General features: G+C 36.1%; 1 protein-coding gene across 2 annotated transcripts in view; it reads left to right on the forward strand.

Moving 5' to 3' along the window:
• ASCC3 (activating signal cointegrator 1 complex subunit 3) overlaps positions 1 to 18,722 on the forward strand; it is a 246,586-nt gene that overhangs the window by 15,981 nt on the left and 211,883 nt on the right. For both annotated transcript variants that reach the window (XM_051614470.1, XM_051614471.1), the window contains exons 4-8: positions 107 to 690; positions 15,102 to 15,222; positions 16,035 to 16,242; positions 16,999 to 17,140; positions 17,713 to 17,838. In XM_051614470.1, coding sequence (XP_051470430.1) covers positions 107 to 690; positions 15,102 to 15,222; positions 16,035 to 16,242; positions 16,999 to 17,140; positions 17,713 to 17,838 — 1,181 coding nt within the window. The remainder of the gene's footprint in view (positions 1 to 106; positions 691 to 15,101; positions 15,223 to 16,034; positions 16,243 to 16,998; positions 17,141 to 17,712; positions 17,839 to 18,722) is intronic.

Consider the following 18,722-nt stretch of genomic DNA (forward strand, 5'->3'; position numbering starts at 1 on the left):
TTGATGAGACTGGCAGCAAGAAATTGAATACAGTAAAGTTACAGGCAATGAAAGAGAATGAGTTTGAAGTGTATGAAGTTACATTTGCTTTTGGTTTTGTTAACAGTTGGAGCTGAAAATGGACAAGAAGCAATTGAAAGCGGAGCTGTTTTTCTCTTTAAGACATTTCACAGGAAAGAATGTGTTGGCCATGATGAGACAAAGGCGATCAAGCAGATGTTTGGGCCATTTCCATCATCATCTGCTACTGCAGCTTGTAATGCCACATGTCGGATTGCTTCTCACTTCACTGAAGAACAGCTTACAGCTCTCATGCAGATGGCTGAAGAGCAAGATGGTGATAACAGAGTGTTCTTTGGTAAAAATATAGTGTTTTCATTTGACATGCATGATTTGGATCACTCTGAGGAGCTGCCTGTGAATGGTGAGGCTGACGTGCAGAAAATTATAAGCTTAGATTACAACAAATACCTGAATAACCAGCTGAATCACTTACAGAATTACTGTGATGAGAAATCTGGTACCAAGTCTTTGGAACAAGTAGACGATTCTTTTTTGTGGTGTGAAGTTGGAAAGTATCTGAATGAATCTCAAGGGGGTACCCCTGGAGGGCCAACCACAGAAGACCTCTGCTGTACTTTGTACGAGATGCTTGCTTCTACCAAAAGTGATGATGAACTTCAAAATGAGGTACAGTAGCTTATTGACCAGTGTGTGTATTTGAATGTTGCACAAACATACAATTATTTCATGTTGAATTATGCCAGTGTACTTTTTCCAAGTCTTGTCTATGCTTTTTTTTTTTCTGTCTTGAGGAAAAATTACATTGCGGCATCTTAATTTAGCAAGCAGAAGGTGGATGCAACATGAATTTTATGTGGATAGTCTCCTTTCCCCCCAAACAGATAGGCTATTATTTTTTTGACACTTGCTCAGCTTCTTCGTATTTTCTTTTTAAACAGTAGCCAAGTTAAGCTCCATTATAGAAGCATGACAACTTGCAAAGCCAAACCAAAGTTAAGTTTCTTGGGCAGGTTCCATCTCCAGGTTCAGAGACTTCTATGGCTGGAAGGAAAGTTGGAGAACTGTGCAGGTAGTGCTACTTTAAAAAAATTGTCATATCAGTTCTATTTCTTTCAATAAGGAAGGAGGAGGATTTATCACAGGAAGAGAGAGAAAGCTTGATGGAGAGAGAAAAGGTGCTGGGAGGCTAGAGTTAAGGGATAAGGATAGTGGTAGAAGTTGGAAGAGTATGATTAATGACTGGTTAAGAAACTTCCAAGGCATGTGCAGAAGAGAAGAATGGATTAACCTAGACAAGAGAGAACTGGTTTTGATGGGGATGGGAAAGAATTCCTGAAATTTTGTAATTACTTGTGCACTTTTCTGTTATGTTTATTTTTCCTAACCTGTCCTGCTTTCCTCCCCTGAAAGCATCCAGTACTTAAATTTACAAACTAACTTTTCAGAAAGACCTTAAATGTTGAAAATTTGCTACAGAAATAAACCTAAGGTTAGGAATAGACAATCCTGTGACAGTGTAATGGAAATTGGCTGAAATTTTGCCACAGTTGCAGATTTTATTCTTACAACAACATTAAGTGATTGAGAAGCGGACCAGAATATTTAATTTTACATTTAGCTAACTATGTATTGATGTCTGTCACATAAATATATAGTTGCTGAAGTTATATTCTTGTATAAGATATATATTAGTATATATATTAACTGGTTTTATTTGGTAATCAGTAGACCACAGATCTGTAAAATACATCTTCAGGGCTCAAAACAGTGGCCATGTCTGTTCTGTTTAGGAAGATATCACCACCTGTTTATTATTAAGCAAGAAAAAAATATACGGATGGTGAGGATGTTGGCAAGTTGACATTAAGAATATGAGCATTTTTAGATAATTTCAGGTGTCACATTCTGAGTGTTTTTGTGGTATATGTATAGGCACACACGTGGTTTTTATGTTTTTATCTATTTAATGAACTCTGTAAGGAAATGAAATCAGTTTCTTTCTCCAGCACTGTAGAGCTTATATTTAAAGTGGCTGGAAAGGTACAAAAAATACTTCATTCTTTGTTTTCAGTCTTTAAAAACATTACTCGCTTCCTTTGGGACAGTTTGTTTGTCTGGCACATCACTGGTGGCTCTTAATTAGAAGAAAATCATTTCTTACGCTTGGAGTGATGTGAGAGTTACAGCTTCCTTTCCAAGTGTTTAGATCACGTGCTTTTCATTGGGGATATAAAGTCTTGTAAAGCTGAATGACAGCTACTGGAGCATGCTTTTCACTGTGCATCAGATTTTGTTGATAAGTATGGAATGGTAATGCTGTGGTCACAAGGCCATTATTTTAAAAAAGGAGAGAAAAGCTGATGAAGAACTGTAAAGTTTTGCCCAATAACCATCGTGCTTTTTTATTATATTTTGTATTTAAACTTACTATGCAGTGCATCCCTCTTTTGGACTACTCATTTTCTAGTATATGTTGCTTTCAGAATGAAGACTTGAGGCACCTGAGAGCAACTTTGCCACCTACCCCCTCCCAGAATAACTAGGAAGGAGTTGGAGGAGTTTAGTCCCTCTTTGCTTCCAGGGTGATGTTCTCAAGAGGGTGTTTTTCTTTCACCTTTGAACTCTTGTCATAAATTACCTGCACAATTATGCTGCATTTTATTTTGGAGATAACCATCTCTCTTTTTACACCAATGCAGAGGTGCATTATTCCTTTATCATAACAAAACAGGAGGAAATTGACTATAGAGATAAAATAACTAGGGGAAAAAAAAGGAAATGCAATCAGAATTGTGTTAAGATCTTGTTTATACTGTATAATTATGAAACATTGTGCAATTTATTAATCTGGGCCAAGGAAAGAACTTCGTTCAAATAAAATTAAGAAACATAAATGTCATTAAGTGTATTAGATTAGATAGTGTTTTCCACACAAAATCATGTTAAATGCTGTATAAATGACTAGAAGAAAACTGGGCTGTGATGTGAAACAGCAGAACTGTTTAAAGAAAATTACATTGTAAGTAGTGCTTTGCATATTATGTGAGTAGTACATACGTTTAGTTATAAATATATGACACGTTTCTTTGATTCTGTGATTCTAACATCACTGCTTAGACTCTTTTTGTCTACTTTATATCTGTGACTATCTCCAGCTACATTAAGTGGTGACAGAGACGTGTAATTAAACTGTAGCATCCAGGGCTTCCATCAGTTAAATTGAATCCAGCTGTATTGCAAACTGGCTTAGTGGGAAAGAAACATGCCTTTTTATTTGATTTCTTTTTATTTCATGTATTTCATAATTCATCATTGTTCCTACTGAAAAAAGTAAGATATGGCTTCTTCCTTGTTGTCGTAAGTACCAGAGAACATACAGGTGAGGAAAATCAGAGGGTAATAACATGGAGATTGAAGGTGCTGAATCCTTCCTGCAAGGGTCAGAAACATTCCTTTCAAATTAGAGTAGACCTGACGTCGGAAAAGTACCAGTTGTGGGATGTAGGTTTTGTATGATTCTATGTATTCCTTAGTACATCCATCCAGTAATATACTCATCATTAGAGCCAGAAGATTACAGCTTTATTACTGAAACTCTTCATGCTTATTTCAGAGTGGAAGTTAATACATTCTTTTGTTGTTTCATTAAGTAGGATTGTTTTTCATTGTATCTTTGAATGCTTGATGTAGCAACAGACTTAGTGTTTTCCCCAGGCTCTGCTATGTGGAGCTCTGTTTTCTCTTGAGATTCTGCCTGTAACTTTTCTTCAGTTGCCTTTGTCACTGCTGGCAAATATTTTTTTTCCCTGCTTGAGTTCCTCTCCAGTGTTAGTCAAATCTGTAAATGAAATGCTCTTGGGTTCAAGAGCAAGGGGAACTTAACTGATTGGTCAATTCAGCGAACTGGCAGGAGGCTTCTCTGTGTCTGCCACCAGCCTTTCTGCAAAAGAAGTACAGAAGAGTTAAGAAAAACAAAATCTATTTAAGCTTCTGCAGAATCTGGAAGGGACCTTTTCTGTCAGTGATACAAAATTTTAAACTAAGGAAGACTCCTTAATTAAAGAAAGTAGGAAAGTTTGTCCCAACTTCTCCCCTCAACACTGCTACAGAGTCTTGTTGCCTGGATGGTTAAAATGAACCCTTGTTATCTGCTTTCTGGCTTTATTCAGGGCTGGTTTTATGGTCACTTTTCCTGTGCTATAGTTGTCCTCTCTTTTTAAAACCAATTTTAAAAATGAGCATCAAAGAACTGCGCTGTAACTTTTATTCCAGACAATGCTATGCCTTTTCAGCACAGCCTTTCCTTTCATTTACCCTTCAGGCAGTTCCTTGCCAACTTTTAATTCTTCTATTAATGCTTATCTTCACAAATTTAACAAGTCCTCATGTGGAAAATTGCAATGTTTTAAATTAAGTCCAGATGTGAGACAAGTCTTATTTATTAATTTTCTAGATTAATGAAGTGTTAGACCAAGTGATGTATCATTAGGAAGCTCATGCTACGTTTATGCTATTTTCCAATTACCTGCATGTCTTTTTGATTTTTTTCCAAAATGTATCCTCTGAACTCTTCTCCAGTCATATTTATATTTTTCTTATCCCCACTGTTATTGCATTTGTGTACTCCTTGACCTACAATTTCATGTGTCAGTTTGGGAAGATTTATGAAAGATTATTTTGCACTCAAGCTGCAAGAACAGTGAGCTCTCTGAATTTCCCATGTGATCTTTTTTATACCCATACTCCTTTCTCTTTAACCACTGTATCCTTATATCCAAAATCAAATGAGACTAATTTGAATTTAAATTTTAAAACGGAAATTATTTACAGTAACAGGTAAGTAATTAGCAATAATTAAGAGTCAAAATTTCTCTTTCAGTAGGGAAATTCATGCTACACTAAGGGACCTAGCTAGTGGAGTCAGCTGGTCTGTGGAGCTCAGAGGGGAAAGCAGGTCTGGACACTTTCAAAGCAAAAGGCACTTTAAATTATTCCCTGATGTAGGGACAGGAGCCAATGAATAAAATAAATACATAGCAGGAGTTGGTTTGGTTTGGTTGGTTTGGGTTTTTTTCCCTTGGTACTCATCTTTTAAGAAGTCTTCCCAATCTACTCAGTCAAATCTAGTATAGCATCACCACCTTCTAGAAACCCACACTGTTCCTTTTAAGTAGGGAAATCATATATAAAACCCTTACTAAATAATGGTTGGAGTTAAATAAGGAAAAAGAAAAAGGTATTCACAGATTATAAAGTCTTTTCCCGAGTTAGACAAACTTGGATTTCAATATATTTTCCATATACTTGAAAACTAAGTTGTGTTTCTAAACTAAAACATAATGGACATGTTTGGCAGTAGAAGGATCACATTACAGCTTGCAAGTCACAGCGTACATCATTCATAGTAAACCAGGACTGGGCAGTGTTGTTAATTCTAATCAGAATGGAAAATACAGAGCTCAGCAGTCAACAGATAATACATTTTTTCCCCCCCCCTTTACTTACAGTTGGGGTTTTTTACTTATGTTTGTTGGTTTGGTTTTTGTTATTGTTGTTTTATATTTTTCCTAGAAAGCTTTTTATCACCTATCTCATGGATACTATAGAAAGATGCACATTTTTTTTTTAGAACATAGAAAGCCTTATGGTTGGTTTTGTTTTTGTTTTTTTTTAAATGGTGCTGAATTAATTTCTGATATCCATGTTAATATTGAGTAGTATGTTACTCTATAAACTGATGGGTTGATGAAGGAGATAAGGCCTCTTACATTTTCCTGAATGATGATCACTGTTGTGTATGGATTTTTTGAGGGAAAACTTTATTCCTTGTTTTACAGTTTTGCAAGGAAATAGTGTTTTTGAGGCTGGGTAAATACCACCTATTTTTATTATCTTTCATCATTATTTATCTTCCTTATCTATCATGATTATATTTCAAAAAGCCCCACAGTTCTTGGATTGCTATCACTTAACAAGTGATGAGAGAACAAGTTACAATTTAGAAATGAAAAATATGTTTTCTAGCTCTTACTATCCCAACATTTGATGATGACCTGAGAAACATTTAACTCTCATTTCTAAACCTGAATTCAGTTTCATAATTCCCGGGTCTGTATTGAAAGTCATTCCCTCAGTGGTCTGAATATGTAATTTATATTAAGAGCTCTGAACTCTTCACAGTTCACATTATAATACTGACTGTGAAAAGTGCTTTAACATTTCATTTTTTGCTGAATTGTGTGGTGCTCAGGTGCTAGTTTTGAAATCATTCTTCTGCCATACTGTGCAGGCTCCAAGAGAGGTGCTTTAGAGAAACAGGCTGCATTATCTGTGCACGGTGCCATCAGCTCTGGCTCAATATTTGACTAATACTTTTGTTTGGCTCTGAGGGTAAGTGGAACTTGTTTGCATATACTGCAGAGCCATTCCCTGAGTTACAGCCTGACCTTCTCCATCAGGAAACTACAGTGTGCAGGTGTGACAGCAGATGTGTACTTTTCTTAAGCAAAATATGCCATGAAGTGTCAGCTTTTCGCTGCTCTGTAGGATGCTGAATATTGGACTTTGCAAATACTCAACTCCTCCAAATATCAAACATGAATGTTCTTCTATTGGAAACTCAGCTTTACTTGTCACTAGTTCAGCACATCAGTCTTAATTGCATGTGCTTCAGGGTTCCCAAAAAGGCCTTCTCTTCTTCAAAGCTTGGCTTTGCTCTATAAACTGCTCCTCTTCAGACTTAGGACTCCCAGCTACAGCTTTTCTAACTGGTCTGAGGCAGACCCAAAGGTACGCTGAGAGCTCCAGCACAAAGCTGTTTTTTTCCCCTCCATGGTTTTCTTTAAGGCGTTATTGGGTGGAAAAAGACAACTTTGTCGTCAAAATAAGATTTGGCAGAACTTGTGGCCAATGGAAGTAGTTTTCGTATATAGTCTTTAGAAAACGTAGTGAGAAACACTAGTTGAAATGTAATAAATAGCATAATATACTGAGGCATAAGTAAACAGTACAGCTTGTTAGTGAATGAGAAAATTAAATTGGCCAGAAAATGAAGTAAGTAGTGAAATGTCTGATGTGCTTGTCCAAAGTGAAAGAAATAAGAAAATAGAATATATTGTGAAATAATTAAACTGTGAAAGTGCAAAGACAGAGCCCCTAGGATAAATTAGTAGCATCATTAAAATAAGCTAAATATTTGTCCTTGATTTCCAAAGGGTTTTGGTTTTACTACTTGTCTTAGTTTGTGCTTATTTTTTAAACTTACTATATAGAGGTGATTTCTGAACTGTGTATACATACAGCTGATATTTTACATGTGCAGCCAGCAAAAGAGCACCATTATAAATTGGGATTGCACTGCCATGTATTTCTACATGGCTTCAGAAATTTTTGCCACTTAGAAGAGCTCTGATGTTATGTTGCCCTTGCATTTTTATGAGACTTTCCCCCAGAGAAACTGAATATCTAGTTACATTGATTAACTACTCTTAACTGATTTTAACTAGTTTAATCCAATGACTTTTAAACTGTTAATAAAATAGTCTTGAACAACTGATACAAGCAGATGTAGTAGTAACTACATAAAATGTTTAGCAAAAACTGAATGCTCATGTGAGCAGAGGGTAGCCATGCTGAATGTTCAAAATGGAGAATAGAGTTAGATTCCATTACGGGTTTTTTTGTCATAAACAGCTTGTTTCAGAGTATGAACTTTTTTTTTATGGGCTATTGCATCGATTACTTATTTATTGTAAGAGACAAAAGATGTTGTGAAACAGCTTTCAAAAATTCGTTAATAGAGGGAAGATCTTGGATATTTGATGCCAAAACTGTGTCTCAGGAGTATATTTCTGTTATGCTGCAGAAGTTCTCCAGGCTTCTAAACTCAGCATGTTAATACTGTGCTGTAGCTAGGCATGGACCAAAGCATTCTGTGCTTCAGCACCTTGTATTATTCCATATTCTGTATAGTATAAATAGTTACATATTACTCTATTACTTTGCAATGCTTATTGAAGCCCTAAGTTTGCAGAGATTGTTTGTGGAGGCTATGTGTAAGAATTGCAAAAAATCATGGTAGTTCCTTTTGATATTAATCATTTCAGTGTTAAAACTACTTTTCACAGTTGATCTTAAGTAGAGAATGTGTCAATATAAATTGCCTTTTGATAGGGGAAGCAGTTTCAGAAGATAACTGCATCATTACTGTATATAGGAGGTGCTAAAAAATAATTGGAAAGGGTTCATAGGAGGTCCATCTTACTGATACTAGCCTGTAAAATAATTTAAAGAATCGCCATCAAAGAAGCTATTGTCATTATTTGCTTATGTCCTCCCTAAAATCACTTGTTCTTTTGTCTTTGGACAATTTAGAAGCCTTTTGCAAGGGAATTTTCCTGAGGTCAGATGCCTTTGTATTACTTTCATTCAATTCTTTACTAAAAGTCTATTTGTTAGGTTTCTCTTTTAATAAACCATCATACACAAGTTTACTATAGGAAGTTTTTTTGCATAGTAGGAAATAAACAAAATTCAAGCTGTCTCTAGAAATTACTTCTTGGTTAAAAATCTATAAGGAAGTGGCATAGCTCTTGTTGTGAGACTTGTTTGAGAGCACAGTTCAAAAAACTACTTCTTAACATCTCTTTTGACTTAAAACCAGCTAATTTAAATGTTCGTTGCTGGTGTATGAGCAGCACCATGTGAAACCTTTGGATATGATACTATGTTGATGTAACTTAATCTACACTTTTCTTATTGTATTTTGAAATTGCAACATTAGCTTTTAGGTGTTTGTGTGTGTGTACCCCTGCATCACAGATATTTTCATGTCAAAGCAACTTGTCTCATAAAACATACTTGGTTTTAAGCGTCAAAATTACTTCCTTTTGTTCAGTAAAAGGACTTTATAGCCCTAACATATTAACATATCACAAAGCTTATTCCCCGTTACCTCGTTCATAAAAGCAGTAACCATTATGGGAAAGTACAGGCATATGTGCATCATCACCCCTGTGGTGTTTTATCTTTATCTTATCATCAAAGCTTCTAACTTGGCATGAGACTGGCTTTTCAAGCTTGTATTCTTCTCTTTGTAATTTTACTAAAATTACTAAGAATTTTATATTCAGACAATACAAAGCTTGTGCCTCACTATTCTTTGCTATGGAGCTTATCTGCTTCCTTTACATATAAAGAAAATAATCCCCTTTATTTTATATACAGTTTTCTCCTTTTCTAGTTGTGGCCTTTTTTTAAAAATCAGAATCAGAAGTATACAGCTCTGCTGATGTCCAAGGACTGTTGAAACCCTAAGAATGATAGGGAGCTTTGTCTTTTTGTGAAAACAGAGCCATGCTGTCTCCCTTCATAAGAAACCAAACTGAATGGCATTTGAGTGCTGTTTTTTGAGGAGAGAACGTAATAATTGATGAAAGAGCCACAGTGAGAGCCAAGGCATGCTAGGCTTCACCCTGGTGCTGAGTGGTGGTCCCTCTCCTTCCTGCCAGTAACGTTTCGTCTTTCCTGTCAACTCCTTCACTTCAGTTTTTTACTGAAAGAAAGCTGTTTGTATCTTTGAGGTGGTATGAGACTTGATCTATTCATGGTAGCTTTTGAATCAGCTTTAATATATCATTAAACCTAATGAGATCTTTTTCTAGAGTGAGTCAGTCTGTAGCTCACAGATCTTTTCACATATTTTCTTTGAGGCTGAGAAGTTCTTTTCACATCCACATGGAGACAAAGGAGCAACAACTTCTGCAAGAAATGCAGTCAGATGGCACCTGAAAGATTAAGGCTCACTCATTAACTAGATGCAAAATCACTTCCCTCCAAATAATTTTATGGAAGGCAATAAAGGAGAGAAAAACCACAAAGAAAAAAATTCAAACCCAAAACTTCGTGAGCTGTGTAAGTCACAGGGCTGGATATCTGCTGTGGTTTCACTGGTGCACGCTAATATGCTATACTCAGACTGCAGCTGGGCAGAGGATAAGACCAGGAAGCACCAAGAGCAGTAATTTGGATTGGTCTCCTCTAGTGCCCACTTCAGATCTCTGAAAATTTCTGTCTTTGTCAAATTTGGAGATTAATGAAGAGGCTTAAAACTTGTTTGCATTCCCGGTGAATGCACAGAGTGATTTGGTAGGCTTTGTTCCTTGGAAAGCTAGGCTAAAAATTCATCTTTCTTTAGCTGAAACCCTTTTTCTTCTTTTCTGCACATACCTAAAATAATATGGAAGGCTGTGTTTCAGGAAAAAGCTTGTTTTGTTTCCTTCACACCCACTTAGGCATTTAGCAGCCCAGGGTGCTGGAGCACGCAGCAGGGTCTGCTCCACACGAGCAAAGGCGTGAGGTCTGTTTCCCTGGGGAAGCCTGCTGGGCCCGGCAGCCTATCACACAGATTTTAACTGCTATCCTAATCATGATAAAATTACACATTCGTTTTGTTACTCTGCATTATCCACCTTCATTAAGCCACATGAAGTCACTACTTGGCTTTCTGACCTCGTCTCGTGCATTGTAGCCATGCTTCAGGATAGCAAAGGTGTTGGACCAGAGGCAAATGACTCCACACTTACGCAGCAATTCCAAATCTGCCTGCCTGCTATGCTTAGAAAAGTGACAAATGCAGCAATTAGCTAATCATAGGATTTTTATTTTTTTTTCAAAATTCATTAATAGCTGATCCGAGAATACTTCTGAACATAAATACTAATTTAAAAAATCATGTAATAGCAAGTTTTTCAACGCTTAAATTGGTCCTAAGGGCTTCCTTTTCAAAAGGCATTATAGTAGTCTGCTGTTTGTAGCTGAGTTTGACATTATTTTTAATTACCCAAGTCTTTAGGCTAAATAAGCTAGTGGAAGTTGCCTTGTGGCTATATATTTGAAATTTTCAAAATTAGGGCATTTGTGTAAGTTTCTAATTAATCACTATTAAAACATTGATGATGGTGGTAATCTCTCCAGTCCAGTTATTTTCACATAAAAATATAACATAATTTACTAAGATACTTGTTGTTTTTGTGCTTGTCTCTTTCTCATGTACAGTCAGCAGTTTTAGTTCAGATTTGCACAAAGACAGAGAAAGCTTTCCAGCAAATATTTTACAACTATGCTGTGACAAATTATGCTATTTTTAAAATGTAAGAATCCTAATGAGATATCTATAAACAAAACCGATAGGGAATCAAATAGGTGGTAAGACAACTGTTTCAGGCTTATTAAGTGATTTTTGCAAATGCTTTCAATCTGATAGTGTGATTTTTGAGTCTCACTTTAAAAAGGTCATTGTCTGTCTCTCCTTGCTTTTTCTGTATAATTCGTATATATTCAGTAGAAGTCATTAGCATGGGGACCTTGCCTCACCATTCTAATGCAATATGACATGTCTTGTCCTTTGGTTCCTAGACAGATTCCTCATTACACTTCCTTCCAGATATTAAGGTGATACACTTAAAATGAAATGTAAAAATAAATATGAGTGTCTATATATCATGCTCATCTGCGTCTTTATGGTGACTGAGTAGTAGCTGAAGTCATCTGGGACCTTTGTTATTGAAGGAAATCAGGTTTGCCTATAGAGCACAAGCTGTTACTAACTTCAAGGCGTGCAATAGTTTGGCTGGTATTCAAGAAACTGTTGATTGACATACGGCTTCAACTGCTTCTTCAACTGCTGGTTGCTGTCTAGTTTTATCTCATTATAACTTAATAAAAAGGCAGCTATGAACATTCACCAGATTCCTTTGCTTGCTCTCAGAGTCATGGATGTTGACTTTCCAGGCCAGAACATTACGATAATGTATCAAATCTGAAATTCTGGCACCTACACTGAATACAGAATTATGCCCCTGTGCCACTTTCTGTGTCAAAACCCACACAGATTTTTGCAAACAAAATTGCACAGATTTTTCTACCAGGCTATCCTGAAAGGTTCATAATCTGGGCAACTGTTGGTCTGAGAATGTTTTTTTTAATTTTTTTTATTATTTTTTACATGCAGGTTTTCTTTACATGCAGTGTTTAATTTTTCCCCATCAGCCATATGAAGTCGTTAACAGCTCAAGTGCTAGTAACATGTCTGCTGTTCCAACCTTCAACATCTTTATTTCAAGCATAAATTTCCCTATTGTCCCCTTTTTGGTATAAGCACTTGAGAAGAGTGGTGGAAACTCAGTCTGTTAGAAATAAGTATGTCTCTTGGAAATATTTTCACCACCTTCCTAGCACTTACTGTTACTCTGGTAGTTTTTGTCATTAACAGCTAACATTGGACTTTCATCAACATGGTCCCCATCCTTACTGTCATTCTAAAATTCATTGCTTCTAGTTGGCATCTGAATGCTAGAAGTTTCATCCTGCACCCAGTTGGCTTGGATATGACTTTGCTGGCTCCTGTGTCTGAGTAATGAAAAGCATTTCATTTGGAATGAAACGTAATACTTAGCCTTGTAACTTGCTTGAGCTGCATCATAGGTTTTTTTAGCAGGTATTGGAGGGTATTGGGGATTTTTCTTTTACTGCCAGTTCAGCCACTCCAGTCTATGTTGATAGCATCAATTTATGCCATCATGGGGTTATTGTGACAACAACTGAAGCCTTGGCCCAGCAATCAAGCCTGTCCAGGTCCCTCTGCAGAGCCTTCTACCCTCAGGCTGATGCTCCCACCCAATATAGTGTCATCAGCAAACTTACTGAGGGTGCACTCAACCCCTCATCCAGATCATGGGTAAAAGATGTTAAACAAGACTGGCCCCCCAACTGAGCCCTGGGATAACATTTTTCCTTGTAGGGCTTTACTGTTCTAATTGGTTGAAGTAGTTTTGGTAAGAATGAGTTTGATAAGTTCCAGAATATACTGGGAAACCAGAGTGGAAAAATATATTTCTGTTGCAAAAAATGTCATCTGTTCTGCTTGATGTTTTTCTGGCATTTTCTTGGCAGTGTCCAGTGACAGAGGTGCTTTGGAGTTGAGTGCAGAGCTAAAGGTCTACACTGGATGTTTTGGGGCTAATCTGTTGTTTGCCTTGTGATGGAGATGGGCTGGGTTTGTGTGGTTGTTTTGGGTCTGGGGTGGTGGAGAGGGAGCAACGTGGTAAATCTGGTTATGCATACATTGTATGTGCTACCTTGATCAGAGAGACTCTAGTGTTTAAGCCCAGATCTGGGTGAATTGAAAGCATTACATTTCCCTGTCTTACTGATATTCCACAGTGAGCAGAAGGCTAGCAAAGTTGAAGCAAGCTTGTATTCAGTTCTTTATACAGTTAAGCTATTTCAAGTGCACTTCTATTCTTCTTGCTGTAATTATTTTTTTGCTCCCTGCCTTAAGCATTTACCCTTTGAAAATACCTGTTCCTCAGATTTACCAGTACTAATTTGCTACTGTCTTTTGAAATATAAAAACAAGGCTGTCATATATCTTTAGATAATATTAGCTAAAAATGTGGCTGTAAAGTGACAGTGAATAGCTATGCAAAAGATATGATCATTGTTAGGGAAGACTGGATAAAAAGAAATCCATCGTAGCTTGAGATCCTTGACAGCAGAATTGATGTCTAGCCAGCAGTTCCCTGTCCTGTATTTTTGTAGTTTGTTCCTTCTATCCAAGTATAGAATATACTTTTTTTTTTTTTCCAGACTGCTTCTCCAATTTGTCATCACAAGTTACTCTAATGAAAGAAATACCAGACTTTTTACATTTCAGAGGTGTTATTTCATGGTCTTCAAACTCTGCCATCACTGTTCTAATTTGCACAAACCTTACGTTTTTTCACAGAAACCCTGAGGGCCAGGAGTAACACTTCTTTCTTTTTTTTTTTTTTTTTTAGATTAGTTTTAAATAACAGCTTATATTAAGAAGTACATATTGGCCTGAAAAAAGGGGTCGTTGATGCCCTTGGCACTATTCAAAATTATGCAAATATTTGAAGAGGCAGCATAAAGTTATTTGCAGGTGTTCCCAGAGGGCAGTAGTCAGAGACAGCCACAGAAATACTCCCTTTTAAGGAACTGGGAAATTAAATATGGGACAGTAAGAGACCTCTCTCTCCTTCGTATAGTTAAAACAGAAATACTTGAATCCCACAGTGCTCAAGTCTTACTCTTCATCACATCAAAGTACCTCATAACTTTTCTTCTTACATGATACCTGAAATTGTATGAATAATATTAGCAGCAAACTTAAAGAGCACTAAGGAGAAACTGCCCTGGAAAAAAATGGAGAAAATATTGTTTAGACAATATTAGAAATCAAGTATGGATTCTGAGTAAATGTACTGTAATTATTTTGACAAAATAATTATAGATAAGACAGGGAAATGGTGTTTGGGTGGGTTATTTTACCATTAAAACCAGTATTTGGAAAAGGAAACTTTAAATAGGGAACTGTGTTCTTACCTGCCAGAAGAAAATCATTTGAGTAAGAGAAACATTAGGCCAAAGTTGTGCTTATTGGGATGGAATTTTGTTCTGGTGTACATCACACACATCATGTGTTTGAACTGAAGATGCTCACAAACACAGCATTATATGTGCAAATTGTATAGACTGAGTTCCATACTAGTGTAATCTTAGTTGTTCCTTCAAATTCCTGCTGTACTCCGTAGCTGTGATTTTTTTATTTATTTTTTTTTCACAGGATGTGAGTATGAAAATGCAGTAGGCTATATCTGTTTTTTACTGGAATGGAAATAACTTCCTATTTATCTGACTTCTATGAGAAATCATTGATTCTCCTGATTTATCTTGCTTAGATTGGAGTGATAAAATTTGCGACATAGTTTATGTAAATAACCATGAAGAAAAACACACAGAATTTAGTCTTGAGAAGAGTTATATTTCTGAGAGAAATGGAGTTTTACTTAGTAGACAAAGGTCACAGATTTTAAATATTTCCAGCTGAAAACTTTCTGTAATTTGCTCTTTTTGTAATGGAGAACTTGGCTGTTATACTAGGAATGACATTTTTTGTGTTGAATTACTTGAAGTTCATTAATTTAAATATTGCAGTCCTATTTATAAATTTACGTTAATTTGGACAATGACTCATTACTTTGTTTTCTTTGTAGTTATTTGAACTGCTAGGCCCTGAAGGTTTTGAACTCATAGGGAAACTCCTACAGAACAGAGCCCTGATTCTGGAAAGATCTTTGACTTGTCCAAATGATAACAGGTTCCAGACTCTGCAAGGTAAGTGACTACAAGATCATTATTCCAAACCAGATAAAAAGTATTTTTCTAACCATTCAGTTTTATTTCAAACAACAGAACTATCTGTGTATTTAAAAAGCAAGATAAAAAAAAAGGGGGGAGGTATGTTTATATGGGTTTAAACAAAGAAATCTTGGTTTGGTTATACAGAGGAAATGAAAATGTATCACATATATTTATTTACTTTTGAACTGCCCATGAGCATGTGTAATTTTTAAATTTAACTGTTGCACTATATCTGTTTTAATGGATTACTCTCAAAATAAGTTGGTCTTCAGTTATTCCTCATCTAATTTCCTTTTTACTCTTTACTACGTCACTATCATCAAATATAGGTCTTGGGGTGAAAAAGCACAGAAACAACCACTTCTGAAAAAAAGAAAGCTTAAGGATGGATAAGAGAGGGGTAACAAGGAGTTCAAGTTTTACATTGTGATTTATGTTTTTATAAGATAAATTGCCTGCACAGAATAATTACTTTGAAATCTGATCTACAAATTGTTGTTTAAAAATAAGTAGTCTCACTTTACCTTCTGACAAAAGGCAATCTGATTGTGAATAGGTTGTGACTTGGGATAAGTCTTACATGGACGTAGCACCATGCAGCCCATTGCATGTTCACACCTTACAGAGTTAGAAAACTGCGACTAAAACAAATAATGGTAGACTTAGGTATCTTCACAATAATTAGAAAATGCAAGTAAACCCTTTAAAAACTTTAGTAGAAATCTGGGGAAAACAAAGCTGGAATCCAGTACTTACAGAGATCCATGCCTGTTATCCCCTTGCAGAGCAGTGCAAGAAGTTTATAGGAGAAAATGCTAAACCCAACTATGGTTGTCAAGTTACAATTCAGTCTGAACAAGAAAGGCTGTTAATGAAACAGTATCGTCGTGAAGAAAAGCGAAATGCCAGAAAAGAAAAACAAGCTGGGGAAGATGGAGAAGTTTCTGGAGAAGGACTAATGTGCTTTGATCCCAAAGAGCTGAGGATGCAAAGGTAATAAATGCCAAAAGCTGGGAAATGCTTCTGTTGTAATTGCTACTTCAGCATAACATGATTTATTTTCCTTTAGTTTGCTTTGGTGATCAGGTGATTCTGACTTCAAGTCAATTTTGTTACAAGTATAGAATTTTTTTAATATGAAAGCCTAATTTTCAGGGAAAGCAAACAGTGATCTGCTTAATGAGAATCTTCTCGATCTCATCTGTGTGGGCTGGAGATGGAGATTACAGGGGCAGATTGTCTTTCTCAGTTCCCGTGCACACACCACTTGCTTAAGATTTATGAAGTCTGTACTAAATCTATCGGAACTATCCTCCTTTTTTTCATCTCAAGATTAATGGATACTATTTTCCATGCTGTCAGATAAAGGCAGTGGGAGGAGAAGGGGAGGGAGATAATAAGGAGCAAATAAGCTGTTGTGTTTCGTATTGAAAAAAATATACTAGGACTCGTATTTAACTGTGAATACATGTTGCTGTTTTGCTTAAAAAGGAGCAAATGCATTTAGGAAAGCCTTGCACTTTTTGGATTGCACTTCTGTTTTTTTTTTTTTTTATAAACTGTGTTATAAGGGCTGTTTAACTGATGCCAGAGAATAACACTGCAAATTTCCTTTGTTAATTATTTTAAGCAATGTTTTTTTCCTTAAATTTTCACAGCTTTTGCTCTGACTTTTAATGTATCACATTCTTTTTTTGTGATGGGTGCCTACAACGGGCAGAATTGTTGCAGTTGTTTTTCTTTTCACAGAGAACTAGCACTTCTGAATGCTCGAAGTATGCCAGTCCTAGGTAGGCAGAGAGAGATGGACTTTGAAAAAATTCATTATCCACATGTTTATGATTCCCGAGCTGAAGCTATGAAAACATCAGCATTCATTGGGGGTGCAAAGGTACGTGTTTGGTACATGACTGTCTTGAACAGTACGTCTTCCCCAGGGAATAACGTGCAGCAGGGTTCCCTTTGTTCCCTTAGAGAGTCTCCTCCTTGTCAGAGTTCAGTGTATGAAGCAGCATTTTTTGTAGAGGATTTTCAACACTTTCATATATTGTTTTTATTTTAAATCTAGAAGTAATTTTGTTCTCAACTAATGCATTTTTTTATTATTATCATTATTTCTAGGGTCACAAATCAGTAAAATACTATTTTTCTCTGTCTTTTGGAAACCATTGAATTGACTGTTACAAATTGAATGCTGTATGAAATTCCAGCCTTAATGGCATTTGAGATGTAATAAAATGGAGTTATCTTTTTGTCTTTTGGGGACCGTCTTCTGAGTAGTAAAACTGATTATTTTCTATCTTGGGGTTTCAGGGCTATCTATAAAATGAATCAGTGAGAATTGCTTTTATTTTGGATACATTTTTTGAAGGAAATTGATAAACCATTGTTTAAAATTGGTTATACGTAATGCCACTTTCTGTTTTCATCCTTTTAATTAATTTTCCTGCAATACTGTTTTAGGTCTTCTTACCAGAAGCAGTTCAGAGAGAAAACAATAAAATGTATGAAGAGGTGAAGATCCCCCATAGTGAACCAATGCCTATTGGTATTGAAGAGAAAATTGTTTATATTAAAGACTTAGATGAGGTGAGTAAACCATTTCAAAGATAATACTTCTTGCTTTATAATACGAAAGTTTAAAGGAAAAATATTACCAGTTAATATTGTGATTTGTGATGTGTAAATGTAGCCAATTAGTTTCTTCACTACTGATTTTGAGAGTATTTGTTGGGGGATGTAGTTCAGTGATGCAATCCCTTTCATGACTCAGATTCAAGAAATTCCTGCTCTAACCTGCATGTTCATGAGTTGCAGTTCTTAGTTCCTTTGGCTGAACTGATAATGTACAGCTTTTTATGATTTTGAGCTGTGATCTGGATCACTAAAATGAAAAGATTAAGGCAATTGTGTTTTTATTTCTGGAGACCACATGGAGGAGTGAGCCCAGACTTCTGTATCTTGACTTGTGCAGATTGACTTGTGACTTCCTAGCACTATTTTGCACTCCATGAGACATAAATGTTTTAACTTCTATTGATTTAAAGTGATGCAAAAGCTGAGGTAATGAAACTAAATTTGTTGTTAGTATTTACAGCCTAGAACTTGCAGCACTCCCATCACATGGACCTACTCACTACACATTGTATGTGCCAACTCTGTTCATGAATGGAAGATTTCCTATTGATTTTAGCAGGGACCTAAAGAGAAAGTTGCATGTGCATATGAAAAAGGTTTTAAGTTTCTTAGTTCTTAAGCAGCATACAACATGGAAAAATGTTTCCCTCATTTTTCCCCGTGGGAAACCAGGAAATGGAAGTATAAATCTAACACAGTTATCCAGAGCATTCTATTGGGGTTCTAAGTAAAGATTGTCTTACATAAAGACTTAACTCTTTTTAAACGGGAGGCAGTTTCTGAATCTGTTCTTTTCTGCTTGGGTGACAGTACCTAATGTCATAGTTATGAAGTGA

Source organism: Apus apus, chromosome 3, assembly GCF_020740795.1.
Source record: "Apus apus isolate bApuApu2 chromosome 3, bApuApu2.pri.cur, whole genome shotgun sequence".
NCBI classification, from domain to species: Eukaryota; Metazoa; Chordata; class Aves; order Apodiformes; family Apodidae; genus Apus; species Apus apus.